The sequence below is a fragment of the Dermacentor silvarum genome, chromosome 11 (genome assembly GCF_013339745.2).
Source record: "Dermacentor silvarum isolate Dsil-2018 chromosome 11, BIME_Dsil_1.4, whole genome shotgun sequence".
In the NCBI taxonomy this organism is placed as follows: domain Eukaryota; kingdom Metazoa; phylum Arthropoda; class Arachnida; order Ixodida; family Ixodidae; genus Dermacentor; species Dermacentor silvarum.
Genome location: NC_051164.1, coordinates 64,919,422 through 64,935,114, shown reverse-complemented (window position 1 = coordinate 64,935,114; position 15,693 = coordinate 64,919,422). Strand labels below are relative to the sequence as shown.

Genomic DNA, 15,693 nt, shown 5'->3' with positions numbered 1-15,693 from the left:
GCAAACAAAAAACGTTCTCCATCTTCCAAGCTGCAAATGGTGCGTTGCGGAGAATTGCCAACAGTCACTGACCTGCACATTCTCTGTGACTGGTGCTGGTGTCACGGGAACGTCGACTGATATGGTGCTATCCTGATTGGACGTAGGGGAGGGCGGAGGTGTTGACTCCGGCATGATTCCGTGTTCCTTGAGCAACTCGGCCAGATTGACTGAGGGCGCCTTCACTTTCTCCGCGGCTGGTGACGCTGTCGTACGTGCCTGCGGCTGCTGCTGCATCGTTGCCGACGTCATGGCTGCCGAGACAGGCTGTGACAAGCAAGAAACATTTTGCCACAATGACTTCACTTGACACTCAAATGATGCAGCAGAGTAGTGCAACTGCACTGCAGGCATCAGCAGGAGCGCCCTAACACCAAACCACAGTAAAGCAGTGCGCAGTTAATTTGCGAGCCTTAGGTGTAGGATTTACGCGCTTCCACGCAGTCCATTCTGCCCACAAAAGCGACAGTTTTGACTCTCTTTCAGCCAGTGGCGGGTAAGTGAAAACCTGAACTAGGAAATTAAGTCAGTAGGTTGGTTGAACATCTTTTTAGTGTCCCTCTAATGTCCCGAAGCTAATCCTGTGTCATGAGGGCCAGAGTTGTGGAGAGCGCCAGATGAATTGATCCCTTGGTGTTATTTTCCTTAATCTATTATAGCCACGCCAAATGTTCAGGCATTACAGTGTGGAGAGTCACACGAAGTCATACACAACAAAGGAAGCGCATTTCCTGAGAGCCACAATTACAGAAATTATTGATCACTTCGGTAGACCACAACATGGGAACGTAGGATCGGGTAAACAATTCTGTTACATAGAGAGTCAGTGCTGCGCATCATTAGTTAACCATGATATGCATCAATATAGAACACAAACAAATGAACTATACAGAAAAACACATGAAGAGGCAACTGAGACACGAACACCTGCACACAAAACATCTACGATTTTACATTTTCTGCCCTAAAGCATCTCACAATGTGCACACTAAAACCTAAGTATGCAGGTTCTTTTGCATTCTGCTCTCATCTTTTGATTGATCAATCAGCTCAATGTCCCAGTGCTGCAGACAGCTCCAGGTTAGTTATAAGCATGCGGAGCCCATCTAAATTTGGCCGTCAATGCTGGTAACCAATCCTACAGCTGCAAGCTCAGCAGCAGAGTACGATTTGATGAGCGATGTGTATGCCCCAATATTTTATAAAAGCAAAAGCACCAAATGAAAAGTTAATTGCCATTTCAGAACCTTGCATGTTCACAATCCCTCGACATTCACCAACATGAACGCTACCTGACCAGACCCGTCAAACTCACGACTATTCCGTACAAGCGACAGCCGAATGTGAGATCTCACCACTGGGGCAGGTTGCGGTGGTGCCGGATGCAGCACAGTTGTGGTGGTCATGACTGGATGATGGGCGACAAGGTTGGCAGAGGGTGCGGAGGATACCATGGTGCCACCCGTTGAGATGAGGGGTGCCGACAGGGCGCCATGATGGTGGTGGTGGTGGTGATGGTGGTGGTCGTGCGCCAGTATCTGTGGCTGGGTGAACGTTGGTATCTGCATCAGTCCTTGGTGCTGGTCTGTCTGGAACGCGCCCAGTGTGGGTTGGGCCAGCATGGTCTGCGAGCAACAGCCCTCCTTGTCAAACAGAACTGTGCTGGTGTTTTGTTTTCACGTTTCATTGCCTTCTGTTATCTTTTAGGAGTGACTGTTATGCAGTACTTTGGCTGTTCAGCATATAAATCTTTTGAGTTTAAAAGCACTGGTAGTGCTTATTAATAACGCCATGGAAAAGTGCTTTGAAGTTATATTCTGAGAATAAGCAGGTTAAAGCATGAATCAGGTGTTATCATTGCACTTTGAGCCCGTTTATGATCACACTAAAGCTTAGTTACTGTAGAATTCTGAGGCCTTACGTGTGCCAAAACCACAATATGATTATGAGGCACACCGTAGTGGGGGACTTTGGATTAATTTCGGCGGATTAATTTTCTCCACCTGAGGTTCTTTAACTAAGTCAGGCCATTTTATTTGAATAACACCCACAAAGCGCAACTGTTGCAAATGCAGGTACGCACGAACGAGACACTGCAGTCATCATCATCAGCCTATATTTATGTCCACTGCAGGACGAAGGCCTCTCCCTGTGATCTCCAATTACCCCCGTCTTGCGTTAACCGATTCCAACTTGCGCCTGTAAATTTCCTAATTTCATCACCCCACCTAGTTTTCTGCCGTACTCGAATACACTTCCCTTCTCTTGGTATCCATTCTGTAAATCTAATGGTCCACTGGTTATCCAGCCTGCGCATTACATGGCCTGCCCAGCTCCATTTTTTCCGTTTAATGCTAACTAAAATATTGGTTATCCCCGTTTGTTCTCTGATCCACACCGCTCTCTTCCTGTCTCTTAACGTTAGTCCTAACAGTTTTCGTTCCATCGCTCTTTGTGCGGTCCTTCACTTGTTCTCGAGCTTCTCTGTTAACCTCCAAGGTTCAGCCCCATATGTTAGCACTGGTAGAATGCAATTATTGTACACTTTTCTTTTCAACGACAGCGGTAAGCTTTCAGTCAGGATGTGGCAATGCCTGCCGTATGCACTTGGCAGGCATTGCCAAATCTTGACGTGTGCAGCCTGCAGTACCAGCCTACAAAAGCTGGCCACATGAGGTAGCTTGACACTGCACCATAATACCACCATTTGGCAAGTGGCACCAGAACCGAAGAGCCCACAGCACCACATCGTCCGTGAGTGTCCTCACCTGTGCGGGCAGCATGGCCTGCAGCTGCTGCAACGTCAGGGGCTGTCCCGGTGCAATGGCAAACTGCAGGGGCGACGAGACCATGCGTGGCGCCAGGATGAAGTTGGGCCGCGGACCCAGGTTCTGAGGGATGACCAGTGTTGGGGTGCCAGGCTGTCCCGGGTGGCCCCCATGGGGCTTGTGCCCTGCCTGGGGACCCAGGGACAGGCCCGTGGCATGGGGTGGCCGCAGGGACAGCTGGAGCCCCTGTATCTGCCCTAGTGAGCCCTGGATCTGGCCCAGCGAGCCCTGGATCAGGATGGGGCTTTGGCCCAGGCCCGGAATGTACTGGTTCAGCAGGAAAGTGCCCTGCGCGGGTGGTGCACAACAGTTTGTCTGGTTAGCTTTCTTCGAAGAAAGGTAGGCAGACCTCTTCTGGAAGCACAGAAAAAGCAAGTGTCCTCCGTTCCCTTGAAAAGACCAGACATCTTCAATCGCAAGGTTATATCCTCATTTAAGCACAGCCCATCTTCTGAAGTCCATGAAAAGCACGAGGGACATGAAAACACAACATACCTGACTGACATGAAACACGTGAACGTGAAAAGCACGAGGGAAATAAGATGTAATAGCAAAATAAAAACAGCATAAAGAAAGAGGTACACGAGACGTTAAAATCGTGGCTCCTCGCTACCACCATACGAGGTCTGTTAGAAAAGTATCCGACCTTTTTTTTTTTTTCTTTTTTTTTACGAACAACTGCTGTATATGAAACAAGCGTGCTTGCATAAGCCGACCTTGACCCTCCGTGCGCATGCGCAAATTTTTTTCCGCCTGCTGATAGCGTCAGTCGCTGGGACGCAGCGTTTGAGTGAGGTAGTGCGCAGTGCTCTCGTTGGTAATTGGCGCATCCATCACGACAATGCTCCTGCACATTCCTCGCACTTGATTCAGACTTTTTTGGCGAAAAACCAGACGCCTCTAGTTCAACAGGCTCCTTACTCTCCTGATATGGCCCCCCTGCGACTTCTGGCTGTTTCCCAAAATCAAGAGGCCATTGAAAGGAGCGCGATTTCACACAAGAGAGGACATTATGGCTGCAACGACAGCTGAGCTTAACTCCATTCCGAAAGAGGCCTTCTCGGAATGCTTCCAACAATGGCAGCACCGGTGGGAGAAGTGTGTGGAGTCCCAAGGAGACTACTTTGAGGGTGATTAGGTTTCCAACACTCCAGTTATGCCAGTTTTTTTTTCTTCGGCCAAAGGTCGGATACTTTTCTAACAGACCTCGTATATTGAATCCCTTAAGTTCAATTAAGGCATATTTAAAAGGTAAAAGCCTGTAGCAGATGATAGCAGCTGCCACCAGATACGTGGCAACAGATAACACCTGCTTCTAAATTGGTATGTGTGAAAGCTCAAAGTATATGAATACCTGCTGTCACAACACCATGAACTGCACATTTCACGTAAGACTGACTGCACAACAGGTACAGTGTGCCTACACATGAGCAGGCCTTGTTTCGTTCAGAAGATGTATAATTGAAGACCTACATCTCGACGTCGTCAACTAGTCATGGAGGACGGAGGGATCATTAGTCAGCCAGGCTAGCCTCGGCAAGGTAGCCTATTCTTCGAAAACCCTTGGTTTTTTTTTCAGCGGCCACCTGTGCTTCAAAGGCACAGGCTCTCTGTGCGCTTGATGGCTAGAATTTACCTATCGTGTTGTGAGGGGGTCTACTTCCTGTGAGCCTTTCCTTTATACCCCCCTCAGCAACGAATTGCGACGGACTGTCAATGAACGTGTCAAAGTACATAATTTAATTCCAAGGCGCCGGAGACTGAAGGGAACGAAAGACAAGATGGTAGGATGCTGCTTTCCACATTTTTGAGCAAGTCCTCACAATTACAGAGCGATATGAATTGTATCGCTGGCTCACGGCACATGTACAATTTAATTATTGGCTGCAAGCATTACGAAAAAAGCAAAGCTATTCTTTCGCCATTGCTGACGAAACGCGGCCCATCAAACACGCAAGTGGTCACTTCAGCAAAGTGGTCGTGATTAGCCAAACTCAGCATGTCAAAGTGAAATTAAGCGACATTGAATACGCAAAAGGTTCAATATGCACTGAGCTCAATGCCTGTAGTTTACTTTTCCTTGCCGCCACTGCACAAATCGGCAGACAAGTCGCGTACACGAACGTGTACACCACGATCGAAGGGGATGCATATTTTTTTTTTTATGACTAGGCTTCAAAACTGTCACACGACGCCCCCTCCGTCCGAGTAGTGCGCGGCCACCAACCTGCGCAGGTCCAGCTTGAAACATGCCTGCCTGCGCTGCGCCAGGGTTCCCAATGAGCAGCGGACTCCCCGTGTTGAGCCCCATCGCGGCTCCGCGCTGCACCGCTGTCGCAGGCTGCGGTGCTGGTACGGGCGCGGGCTGCGGTGTGGCCTTGTGCTGTGCCGCCCGGGGAGACTGGGACCGGGTGGTCGCGGTCGCTGCGGGTGTTGTCATGTTGGCACTGCCGCTGGACAGCTTGGGAAGGATCTGTGGCTGCTTCGGCTGGATGAGACGAGGGGCGCCAGCCGTGCGGGGGCTGGGACTACCCGATACCTACGGGCACACAAGTCGGCAGCATAAGCCCGCACTCGCTCACCGATATATTTTCGCAGGCTGTGTACTCTCTCACAATCGTGTGCACTCTCACTTGTCAGGGACGGTATCCCTCGGGCAATCACTTTCGTGAGATTGTGCAAGACTCGACACTGGACATGTCCGCGTATACTACAACTGATAGCATTTCTGGTGGCATGCCAAGAGCGTTGTAGGCCTTACACTTCAAGCGTCCAGTGCCCATTCTGGCAAAAGCGTAACCATCTCCGCAAGTGATTGCCCGAGAATGCCGTCCCAGCACTCACTCGTGTTCATAGTCACTTCCATTCATGCTTACCAGCACCCACTCACTTGCATAATCACATGCATGCACACTCGCTGACAGTCACTCGTGTCTCGTATTCATGTTAACCGGCACTCACTCCCGTTCATACTCACATGACCACACAACCGTCATCACTCACTAGCACATAATCAAGCGTTGATTTAAAAATTTAGTCTGAGAACACACCCCTCGTTTCTTTCTTTCTTTGAACAGGTTTTAAAGAAAAGATTGCTACCTGGTACAGATAGCACTGTTGCACCTTTTAAAGTACATTTCAGGAACATTTATTTGTATTGGAAATAGCAATTACAGAGAGATCATTTGAATTTAGGGGAATGTGGCTGCTGCAGCTGGGTGTGAAACCCAGGACTTCATGCACAGCAGGGGTTGTGTTCTTGAGCAATCATTTTTTGGGGATATTATGGGGAAATGTACATTTTGTGAGATTTTGTGTGACTCAGCACTGGACGTACAGAAGTATACGACCGGTCACATTCGCGGCAACGTGCGAGGATAGCGAACTCAGCAGAGCGCCATTGGCTGTACAGTTGAACTTCAATATAACGAAATTCTCAATATAACGAAGTGTTGATTTTTCATAACGTGTTGACCATGTACAGTGGAACCCCGTTGATACGATCTTCGCGGGAACCAGAAAATAAAACGTATCATTCAAAGCAAGCCCCAAAACGTAAGAAAACAGACTTACTTGGTGACAAACTCGCTAGCAAAGCTTCCTGTAGAGTCGAGTAATACTGCTCCGCATAACACGTGTTTTGCGAAGCAGCATCACGACACCGCACGAACCGCAGTCAATGCACTTTTATTGAGCAATTTTATAACATCTCGTGAGTTTTCGCTGAACTTTTTTTTTTTTTTCGGCGTAAACAAGTTATTTTCAAAGATAACAAGATCCTTGACATAGCTACGGAGGTCGCGGCACAACGAGGCCAAGAATTACGAAACAAAGGAACAAAGTAGAGAGCGTGACACAACAAGCGATACGACTGGTGGACGAGGGCAGGCGTGACCGCATGAATTCAGCCACGTGACCGCATGAAGATGTCGCCTGAAAAGCCCCCCCAAAAAAACAAGCACGAGCGAAAGTTGACTGACGCAAGCAGATGATACTACGAGAGCAAAAATAGCGGTCGGGCGGGTCTGCATGACACCAGCTTCCCGCACCACGGCCAGTCTGGAGGGGCGCGCTGCGCATATTCCCTTCCTTCTTTAAAGAGTGCGCGCCTCCAGACCGGCGTGATCGGCGAAAGGGGCAGCTCTCATTGGTCTGCTTCACTCGCGGCAATTTAAATCGGTCCAGGACCAATCCCTCCCACAGCACGAAAAACCTGCTACGCGGTAGCTTTTGTGGTGCGCGTTTTTCCGCTAGTGTAGCCGGCCCTTAACACGTTCGTGGGTAGTTGGAATGTAATTTAATCTAGTACACTTGAATATAAAGCTACGAGTTTCAGAAATACAAGTTTGCAGCCGTATCATCCAATTTCAGGTGAAAACGCGATCGTATCAACCGCATGAAAATGCATTGCTCCTATGGGGCATTGGCCAGGAAATGAAAAAAAAAAAGAAGTATCATCTCAGAAAACGTATTACGCAGAATTGTATCAATGAGGTTCCACTGTAATATGGTATTCTGCCGATGCACTTCTGCCGATGCAGATGGTCAAATGGTTGAATTACAAGCGACTGCTTGCGTAATCACCGCGCAACTAAGAGTGACCAGCAAAGTGGAGCAGCGTCATGTTCCATATAAAGGCCAGGTGCGATAAGATCCTATCGTGTTCCGCGCGCTGTATGCTTTGGGTGCGAGTGAAAGCGTGCAAGGGTGAGCCGAGAGTGATGGTGGCTTGCTCCCCTTCCCCCTTTTTCTGCGCGAGCAAGGGGAAAAGGGGAAGGGAAACAAGCTCGCGGTAACGCAACCAAATGCACGTGAGTGCAGGGGGGGGGCAGGTTGGCATGCGCCAATTTTTCTAGCACGGCCGTGGCCGCGCATGGCTGCCAATGTGGCTGAGCGCACACACAGCCTGTGCGCCCTATTTTAAAGGTAATCTACCACAGGTGCAAAGAGTGGGCATGCTGAGATGGCATGGCATCATGTGCACTTTCTTCCTGTGCGTTTAGTACTTGAGGTTGCGCAATCTCGAGTTTCGGAGACGCGTTGGAGCCAGAAGCAGACGAAGCATTCACTCCCCGCTGCTGGCACTAGTCATGATATCACCGTCCCACTGCAGGCGACACTATCAGTCGCGGGGGGCAGAGTGGACTTTGGGACCTCTGATTGTTCAATCACAATGCAAAACGAATGTATATAACAAATGTATATATTTTGAATAAACTTCAAACTTAAAAAAAAAACGTGACTCGCTTTGCTTAATTCGTACCGCTGGTGTGAAGCTATCGTCGACACGGCATCAAACCGAATCTTTCGTCGTCAACTCTAAAACTCAACAAAATGAACCGTTTTCTCATTGAAATTAGCTTTTTTCAATTGCCTAATAATTTGGAAAATTTTGTGGACCCTTCCTGTAAGACAAATCTATTGGTGACTAGTTATTTGCATAAAAGGTCAAATTTCAATACAAGAAAATTTCTATTATAACAAAGCAAATTGCCGATTTTAGCAACTTCGTTATATCGAGGTTCAACTGTATATGCCATCGTGTCTGGTGCCAAGTCAGGTAAAATCTATTGCATGTCCAAAAGTGATGACTAAAAAGTACCACACCAACAGATCATCACAGCCACTGCGCGAGTGTACTAACATGCAGTGAAGCCTCGATATAACAAAGTAAATCTAAAATGCTTCTCATTGATATCAGCATTTAACAAGCATATGCTTCTAATTAGGGATGTATGAAAAGTGATTTTTGAGATAGAATTGAATACAAATCAAATATAGTGCCAAAAGCAAATCGAATATTGAATACTTCTTTAATAATGAAGTCATTTTCATTGTTTATATAAAATGATCTTGACAACTTGCTATATCCAAAACGTTAACAATTTGCTGTCATTAGATAGCATATTATTAAAGTGTGGCTTATTAGAAGCTCAAATGAAGCATTAGAAGAAAATAAGCAGTTTATTCACACACTCGGGACTCAATGGTGAATGCTCATGATGGCGGTTTAGCTAGAAAAATCTCGACTCCTTGAGCAATGTAGCCTGCTCCACTACAGAACTTCCTTGTCTTCTATCTCTGCTATGCCTGTCTGGATTACATTTGTCACACTTTTGCTCCAGTTTATGCTCAATCTCGCACAGTTAGCTTTACGAAACATTTGATAACCATTAGAAAAATATTCGTATTTACGAATATTGATTGCAGTAGACTTCCATTAATTCGACTTTGGTTAATTCGATCCTGATTGTAGGTCTCGGCCGGCACTCGTACACTTCTATTGGACAGACTCCTACTTAAAATGAACATCGCATGTGACAGATGTCCTTATAACGAGGCTCGACCGTAAAAGGTGCAGCCCCAGGGGACGGAAAGGATCACCGCACCTGCCCGGCGTTGGGTCTAGACGGAGGCGCCTGCTGCGGTGCCACGGGCAAGGGCGCAACGGTGGCGGTCGCCTTGGTGGTTGCTGGCGTTGACGCCGACGACGAGGACAGCGACTGGCTCCGCGACACGGCGATGGGGCCCGGCGAAGACCACGAGACGGGGGTGGGGGCGGCGGGGAGCGGGGATGCCGAGTGTGATCGGCTGCTGGCTGGGGAGGAGCGAGTGGAATGTGGCGAGGCACCAGGCAGGCCATTGCTGGCAGCAGCAGTTGGGGCAGCAGGCGGCGGCGGAGCGGGGGGCACCGTAGAGCTGACCAGCAGCTGGGGCGAGGCGGCCGAGACGTCCGAGACGGCGACGGTGCTGGTCGCGGAGACGGCGAGGGCAGCGGCCACGGGTTTGTCAGTGCCCGAGCAGCCGTAGCCCATGGAGTCCGGCAGCTCACAGCGGGCCGGCAGGCAGCTGGTGGTGCTGCTCACTTCGTCTCGGCCGAGCAGGACACTTTCGAGCGAGCTGAGCTCCTGGGCCAGCCGCACAGCGCACAATGCTTTGTAAGGCACTCGTTTTGCGAATGACTGTGCACCATGCACGGCTTTAAAGGGCTAACATCTCGGTGGAAGCACTTTTGGTGGGAGGCCTACATCCCGGCCGAACGGGCAAATTTAGTGACACTTGAGCAAGCGCACTTCGCCACAGTGAGTGTCACTTTTGGCAGCACACTGCTATGCGGGAAGGGAAAGTATTGCTATACATTTGTTATTTTAGGGAATGCTTGCTTAAAATAACACTGCATTATAGCTAAGGACAATAATTAGCGAGAATGTTTGTGCAATTCATTACAACCACATACATTAAGATGTGAATAATCACGAACCAAGACAAGACAGTATTGCATCCAAGGCAAGCAAAGGAAGAATAGCAGTTTCCATTACACATTGTGCTGAAGACGATTATAACATTTGAAATCACATAAAAGGTGGTTTCGCAAGTAGTGTCGACCTTACACTGAGTAATCTTCGAAATTTACATTTTTTAAGCACTGCCATCGATCTTCGATCCTACACACTTCAACACAGCTAAGCGAGTTTGACGAACGCACTCACTGACGAGTGCATTTGTTGCAGTGTTATTAAACATTCTGTGAATGACACCGATGGCAAAGGGCACTAACTTGAAGTGACACTAAATTTGGCAACTGACAGGGGTACTACTTTCAACTGGCGTGCCAGCTGACATAGTAGCTCATTGCAGCAAGAAGTTTTCATCGGCACAACACCTCTGCGGCAAAATCCTGTCAATGAAGTCTACGGTGCTGCAATGCGACAATACAAAGCTAATAGAAAGCACACTTACAAGTTCATCTTCTCGCACCACTCGGGGTTGTCACCAGAAGTGACTCGTTAAAAGTGATAACTGTGTCATGCAGGCAAGCTAAACAATGGGTTAAAGGGTAGCTGTTTGGGCTAGTTGCTATGTCATAATTAGTGAGAGCTATAGCGCCAAGCAAAGGGCAAGTACACAATGTCATCATCTGTCACGTTATGTATTCGGTCGTTTGATTGGTGCTATAGCACTCGCTAATTATGAATTGGTGAAAGCTTAAGTTGCCTAATGTGCACTAAATGTCATTAGATGGTGCGATTATACTTGTGGTGAGATGCACATACTAGTAGGTTAAAATTGTGATCTTCAAAATGGTATGCTACTAATTGGTTGAATGCGCGAACAATACCACTGAAAGTCATTAATAGGCATTTCTCGAGAGGAGTTCACTGCCTCTTTTTTTTTCTAGAAGCATGTTTGCCGAATGAGAGTGAATCCAAGGCGAAAGTAGTTGAATTGAAACAGTGTCGGTACTTTTAAGTACTATCGTAATATTGCATCAGTGGATCATGACGCCACCCGAGTACTCAAACCAAAGCTGGTTCGTAGAGGCAAGTACTATAGTAAAATTACTTAGGGCACTCAGGCACTTGCCAGTATCCTGCTCAAGGTTTACAGGGTTTAGACCTTCATGCAACACAAAACAATTTACACGGCGAAAATGTTTTGCCAGCATTTCTTTTTAAGTGCACCACAACATGTCTTGCATGTCAACAAGGTGCCCACTTTGTCATGCAACGGGTTTCACGTTGGAGAAGAAAAAAGAAAATGAAGCTACAGGTAAATTTTACTCACCTTTGAAACCTCCTCGTTCTTGTCTTCAAGGAACGACTGCAGCAGCAGGGGGTCGCTGGAGAGAGAGAAAAATTTGTCAGCAGTTCAAGTGATCAACCTTAGTCCCTCCAAAAGAAGTTAAATAACTAGCTGGAATGATGTGTACCTAGTATACTTTGTTTCATACACTGCAGATGACACAAGTAGTGCCTCACTGTAAACGTACCGCAGTGTGTTTCCGATCTGCAAAGCTTCTTGCAGAATTTCTTATTCGTATATTACAGCTACAATTTGTGAGTGAAAGGTAACACATCAGATATTATCTGTGCACTTTCGTGCTTCCTGTGTGCGAAATACTTATAATTACGTTCATACTTTGCGACATAAAAGCATGAGACCTAGTGTCACGTTCAGTTAGATGAGACATAACTATATGCCATGTTTTTTTTTTCATATGTAACGCACTACTTTTTTGGTCACGAATGCAAGCAGTGAGAACAGACTGTCTCGCCTTCATAATGCTGCCTTCACTGTGTGAAACATAGTATAGTAGCCATAACTTAACCACTGCACTTGGACTGCAGAAGTGTGTTTTGATGCACACCACTCAAACAGGAAACACTTGCTCTATTTATGGTGCCGTCTGTTCATCCTAATTTGTTTTTCACATTGTGGGCTCCATCAGTGCGTATAACAACCATCACAGAAGCCTCCGTTCTAAGCCAGATGGGCTGAACCTGCCTTGTCTCTGAGGTATGTTCTCTCACGCTGCTCGCCTGAAGAATGGAATACCAGCTCACCCAGCAAACCATCCTTCTGAGGTAGAGTGTTAGACTCGTACTCTAAAGGACCTCAGATGAAATCCTAAGGAAACAGAGGTATTTTCTGGTGTTTTCATTCGCAAGACTAACGGCTGGCTTGAAAGCAGAATGGAGAGTCCGGATAAGCTGCCGATTCCACAAAATTTTAGTTCACTCAGTAGAAGTCATTAATGCGGCACACCAGCGGTGCAGAGAAATATTACAATGCACTAAAGTGTTTTACGTGACCCTTTCATGGCGCAGCATACTCTACTGTACATTAAAAAATGGAGCTCCATAGAATTGAATCTTGGGTTCAGAGGAATAGTACTCACTTTATAACGTCAAGCAGACATCGGCCCCCATCATCCATTGCAAAGGTGCCTGAAAGAGAAATGACCCAAACGCTACTGTTAGAGGATCCGTGACGAGAGTCGTACGACTTGGCAAAAAAGAAATGTAGTGTTAGTTCGGCATGACACAGGCAAAAGGTACAGCATAGCATTGGCAGTTCACATGGTTAGTGAGGTAGATGGTCGCATCTGCGAAGAGTAGGAAACGCAGGCGAGGCGTACGACGAGAGCACACACAACTGCTCGCCGCAGATCGTGGCGAAAGGTGAAAGAAAAAAAAAATGGAGAAGATAATTCAACAATGAGAGCGTGTCATCACCTGGGTTGAACATTCCGAAAACATGGAATAGGCCATGCAGAACTCTGATTTGCTACTGAGGGCAGATTGGTTGTGGGCCTGGTGGGGGAAGGGAGAGAACAAAACAAAGAAAAAAAAATGTGGACCACACGGAGGGATAAACAAAACAAGAGCACATGTCTGTCACACAAACACGCACACGTACAAACACAACGACCAATGTGGATCCGCATAGTTCCGCTTCTTGGCCCATAAAGAATTGGCGATAATGTTTGGCAAAGTACCACAAAACAGACCAACTTTACCACAAGTACTGGCTCGCCAAATTCTGAGGCAGAAACTACTGGTGGTTGTAGCTTTTGGTGTGCGCAGTGGCAGTGGTGGTCTGAAAGCCTTTAACTGTCAAGTGACAAGATTCCTTGTTAGAGCAGAGCCCCATCCGTTAACTTTGTGTTCAAGAATGTTCCATTGGCTGCGAATAACACGGTCATTCCCAAATAAACGCATAGTCCACAATTTTTATAGAAAGAGGCTCGACAGACAAAGAAATCATGCCACTGCAAGAGGCAGCTGTTTCAACAGTGCTACTTTAACAATATGAAACAATAATGCAACAGCTTACATTCTGTTTCATACATAGCCGGCAATGATGCAGAATCTATGCAAGTAGTCTATAAGTCTCACTTAGGACATGTTGTAGTGCAGCTTTATATCTGCGACACTTTCTACGCAATACCTACTTCACGTATAACTACAACTTGTTTGGATGTAAGATTATGTCTAATCACATGTTATTTGCGCACGTTTGTGCTTCCATACGTGGCATACGGTGCTTTGGCCGCAAGCGTAAGCAGTAGGTTATGGCCATTGGTTGCAGAAACTTTTCGCTCTGCTCATTTGGAAATAATTAGGTTCAGATCTGTGATGCCTTCCAACTAATAATTTATATCTTGCGAAATAAACGTATGGGACAGCAGGTCTCTTGGACTTGTCGTTCGAGACTGCCCAAGCAACACCTGAGATGCTGTGTATGCCGAAGCTCGTTGGCTGATTAAGGGTCTCCTCGATAACAAATCGAAGAGACCCTTAATGCTACATTGAATTGCACGATGCGTACCTCCATGTTTGTTTTCATATGCGACACACGGCTTTTATTCATGACTGAGTGCTACGAGAGGTCTTCCTAGCCTTTGCAGCATTGTCTACTGTGTATGAAACAGAGTATAGATGAAATCTAAAGAGCTAAGCACTTGGCCAGCCCCATGTCGCGATACACGGCAGTGGTCTCCACGGAAGTCAGTGCACCTGGAAGACAGCTGAGACTACTGGCTTCATGTTGCCAAGAGAAGCCAGGTGAAGTTCGTCAATCTTATGCCTCGAAATGAACACAATGTAGCACAGAACACAAACGACTGAATGGGCAAAACATTAGGCACAATCTAGAGCCGAGGGTTCACGGAACCCATGAGAAGTTCATGTACAGCTGTGATAGTGAATCTATTTTATTGAGAGCACATTAGGTGAGTGTCTAACTGCAGGCACCACTGTTGGAGTAGCACACTGGCTATAATACGGCACACAGGGCCACCGTTTTCACCTGTACAGCTTAGAATGCCATACACAACTTTGCAAGTGCTCTCATAAAATGCAATAGATCTGCAGCACTTGGCCAGATGGAAGAAACAATGGCCAAAAAGAAGAAGCAATATCAATATTGAGTTCAACAGCTGCTACATACTTCTCAGATGCGTGAACTGCTCCCTTTAGCACCTCGCGACATTAAAACATATACTATTGTGCCCCGCTCCATCAACATAATACATCTTAAAACTGAACAATGGCACCACCTGTGGATCCGCAACATAGCACGTTAACCACAGCGCGTTTTTGAAGTTTGATTAATGCTGTTGTTTGACATATCCTGCCAGCCACCGAGAAGAGATGCATAATGAAGGGTTGCTTGATATCGCTCAGTTTGTAAACTTTCAATACAAAGTAGTTTTGTGACCCAGAGGCACAGAACATTGCTCCAAGTTGGGCACGATTGCAAGATACCAGCAACGGTGATGCTAATGGCTTTCTTGTTCACCCCTTTACATCAAGGAGAGATGTCTTCTACATTCAAATACAGTGATTCCACATGCTCTCCACATGTGGTTGATTAGTTCACCCCATAGGTGAACACTGTTTGTCATTCTCATTTACGCACACCTCAACCACTGATGTGTAAGTAAGCTAAAGTGCATTTCTAAGAAGCGCAAAGAGCAAACCTAATTTTTTTGTTGTTGTTGTTACATCGTCGACAGAACAAAAGCGGTTTGTTTATATGTCATAATAGATTGATGAGATGCCACCACTTGGCCAGGAAGGCAGCACAATAAATGTCATACGTTAAAACTCATATTAACTCATTCTGACAAGTTGTATTACATGCGCACATAACCAAAAATACTTTGTTAATGTACACACAACGAGCCTGCATCTATGAAATGCTTATTTCTTCAAATCCGTGGATTGTGTATGTACCGTGTGTGGCACTGTATGTGCAACAGCTTGTACCTACAAATATACATGCTGCAACGGTCGCAAGTGCAACAGGAGGCCCAACGCTAGCAGTGGTCACTTCGGGGGTTCAGCCCGAGTTCCTCAATCCAGTGCACCGATATCGCGTCACAGATCACCACGACGAGCTCTCGGAAAGCTCTCTCGTGGCGGACCAGCCAAGGCATATCGCGCGGCGGCATACACGAGCACGCGTTTCAAACACGTGCAGTCTGTTTGGCGCGAGCTCAGTGTGACGTCGAGATCACGTTGGTAACAAAACAAAACCG

The 15,693-nt window shown here is 46.9% G+C and overlaps 1 protein-coding gene across 4 annotated transcripts in view; it reads right to left on the bottom strand.

The window, feature by feature from the left end:
• LOC119434129 (mucin-2) overlaps window positions 1–15,693 on the bottom strand; it is a 61,921-nt gene that overhangs the window by 23,342 nt on the left and 22,886 nt on the right. For 3 of the 4 annotated variants that reach the window (XR_007464297.1, XM_049658650.1, XM_037701450.2), the window contains 8 exons: window positions 12,884–12,961; window positions 12,547–12,595; window positions 11,433–11,487; window positions 9,257–9,775; window positions 5,095–5,406; window positions 2,808–3,155; window positions 1,395–1,664; window positions 73–306 (listed from right to left, as the gene is read on the bottom strand). Coding sequence is in view for 3 of the 4 variants with exons in the window: in XM_049658650.1 (XP_049514607.1) it covers window positions 73–306; window positions 1,395–1,664; window positions 2,808–3,155; window positions 5,095–5,406; window positions 9,257–9,775; window positions 11,433–11,487; window positions 12,547–12,595; window positions 12,884–12,896 (1,800 nt within the window). In the remaining variant the exon portion in view is untranslated. The remainder of the gene's footprint in view (window positions 1–72; window positions 307–1,394; window positions 1,665–2,807; window positions 3,156–5,094; window positions 5,407–9,256; window positions 9,776–11,432; window positions 11,488–12,546; window positions 12,596–12,883; window positions 12,962–15,693) is intronic. The other variant, XM_049658651.1, reaches the window with a different exon arrangement.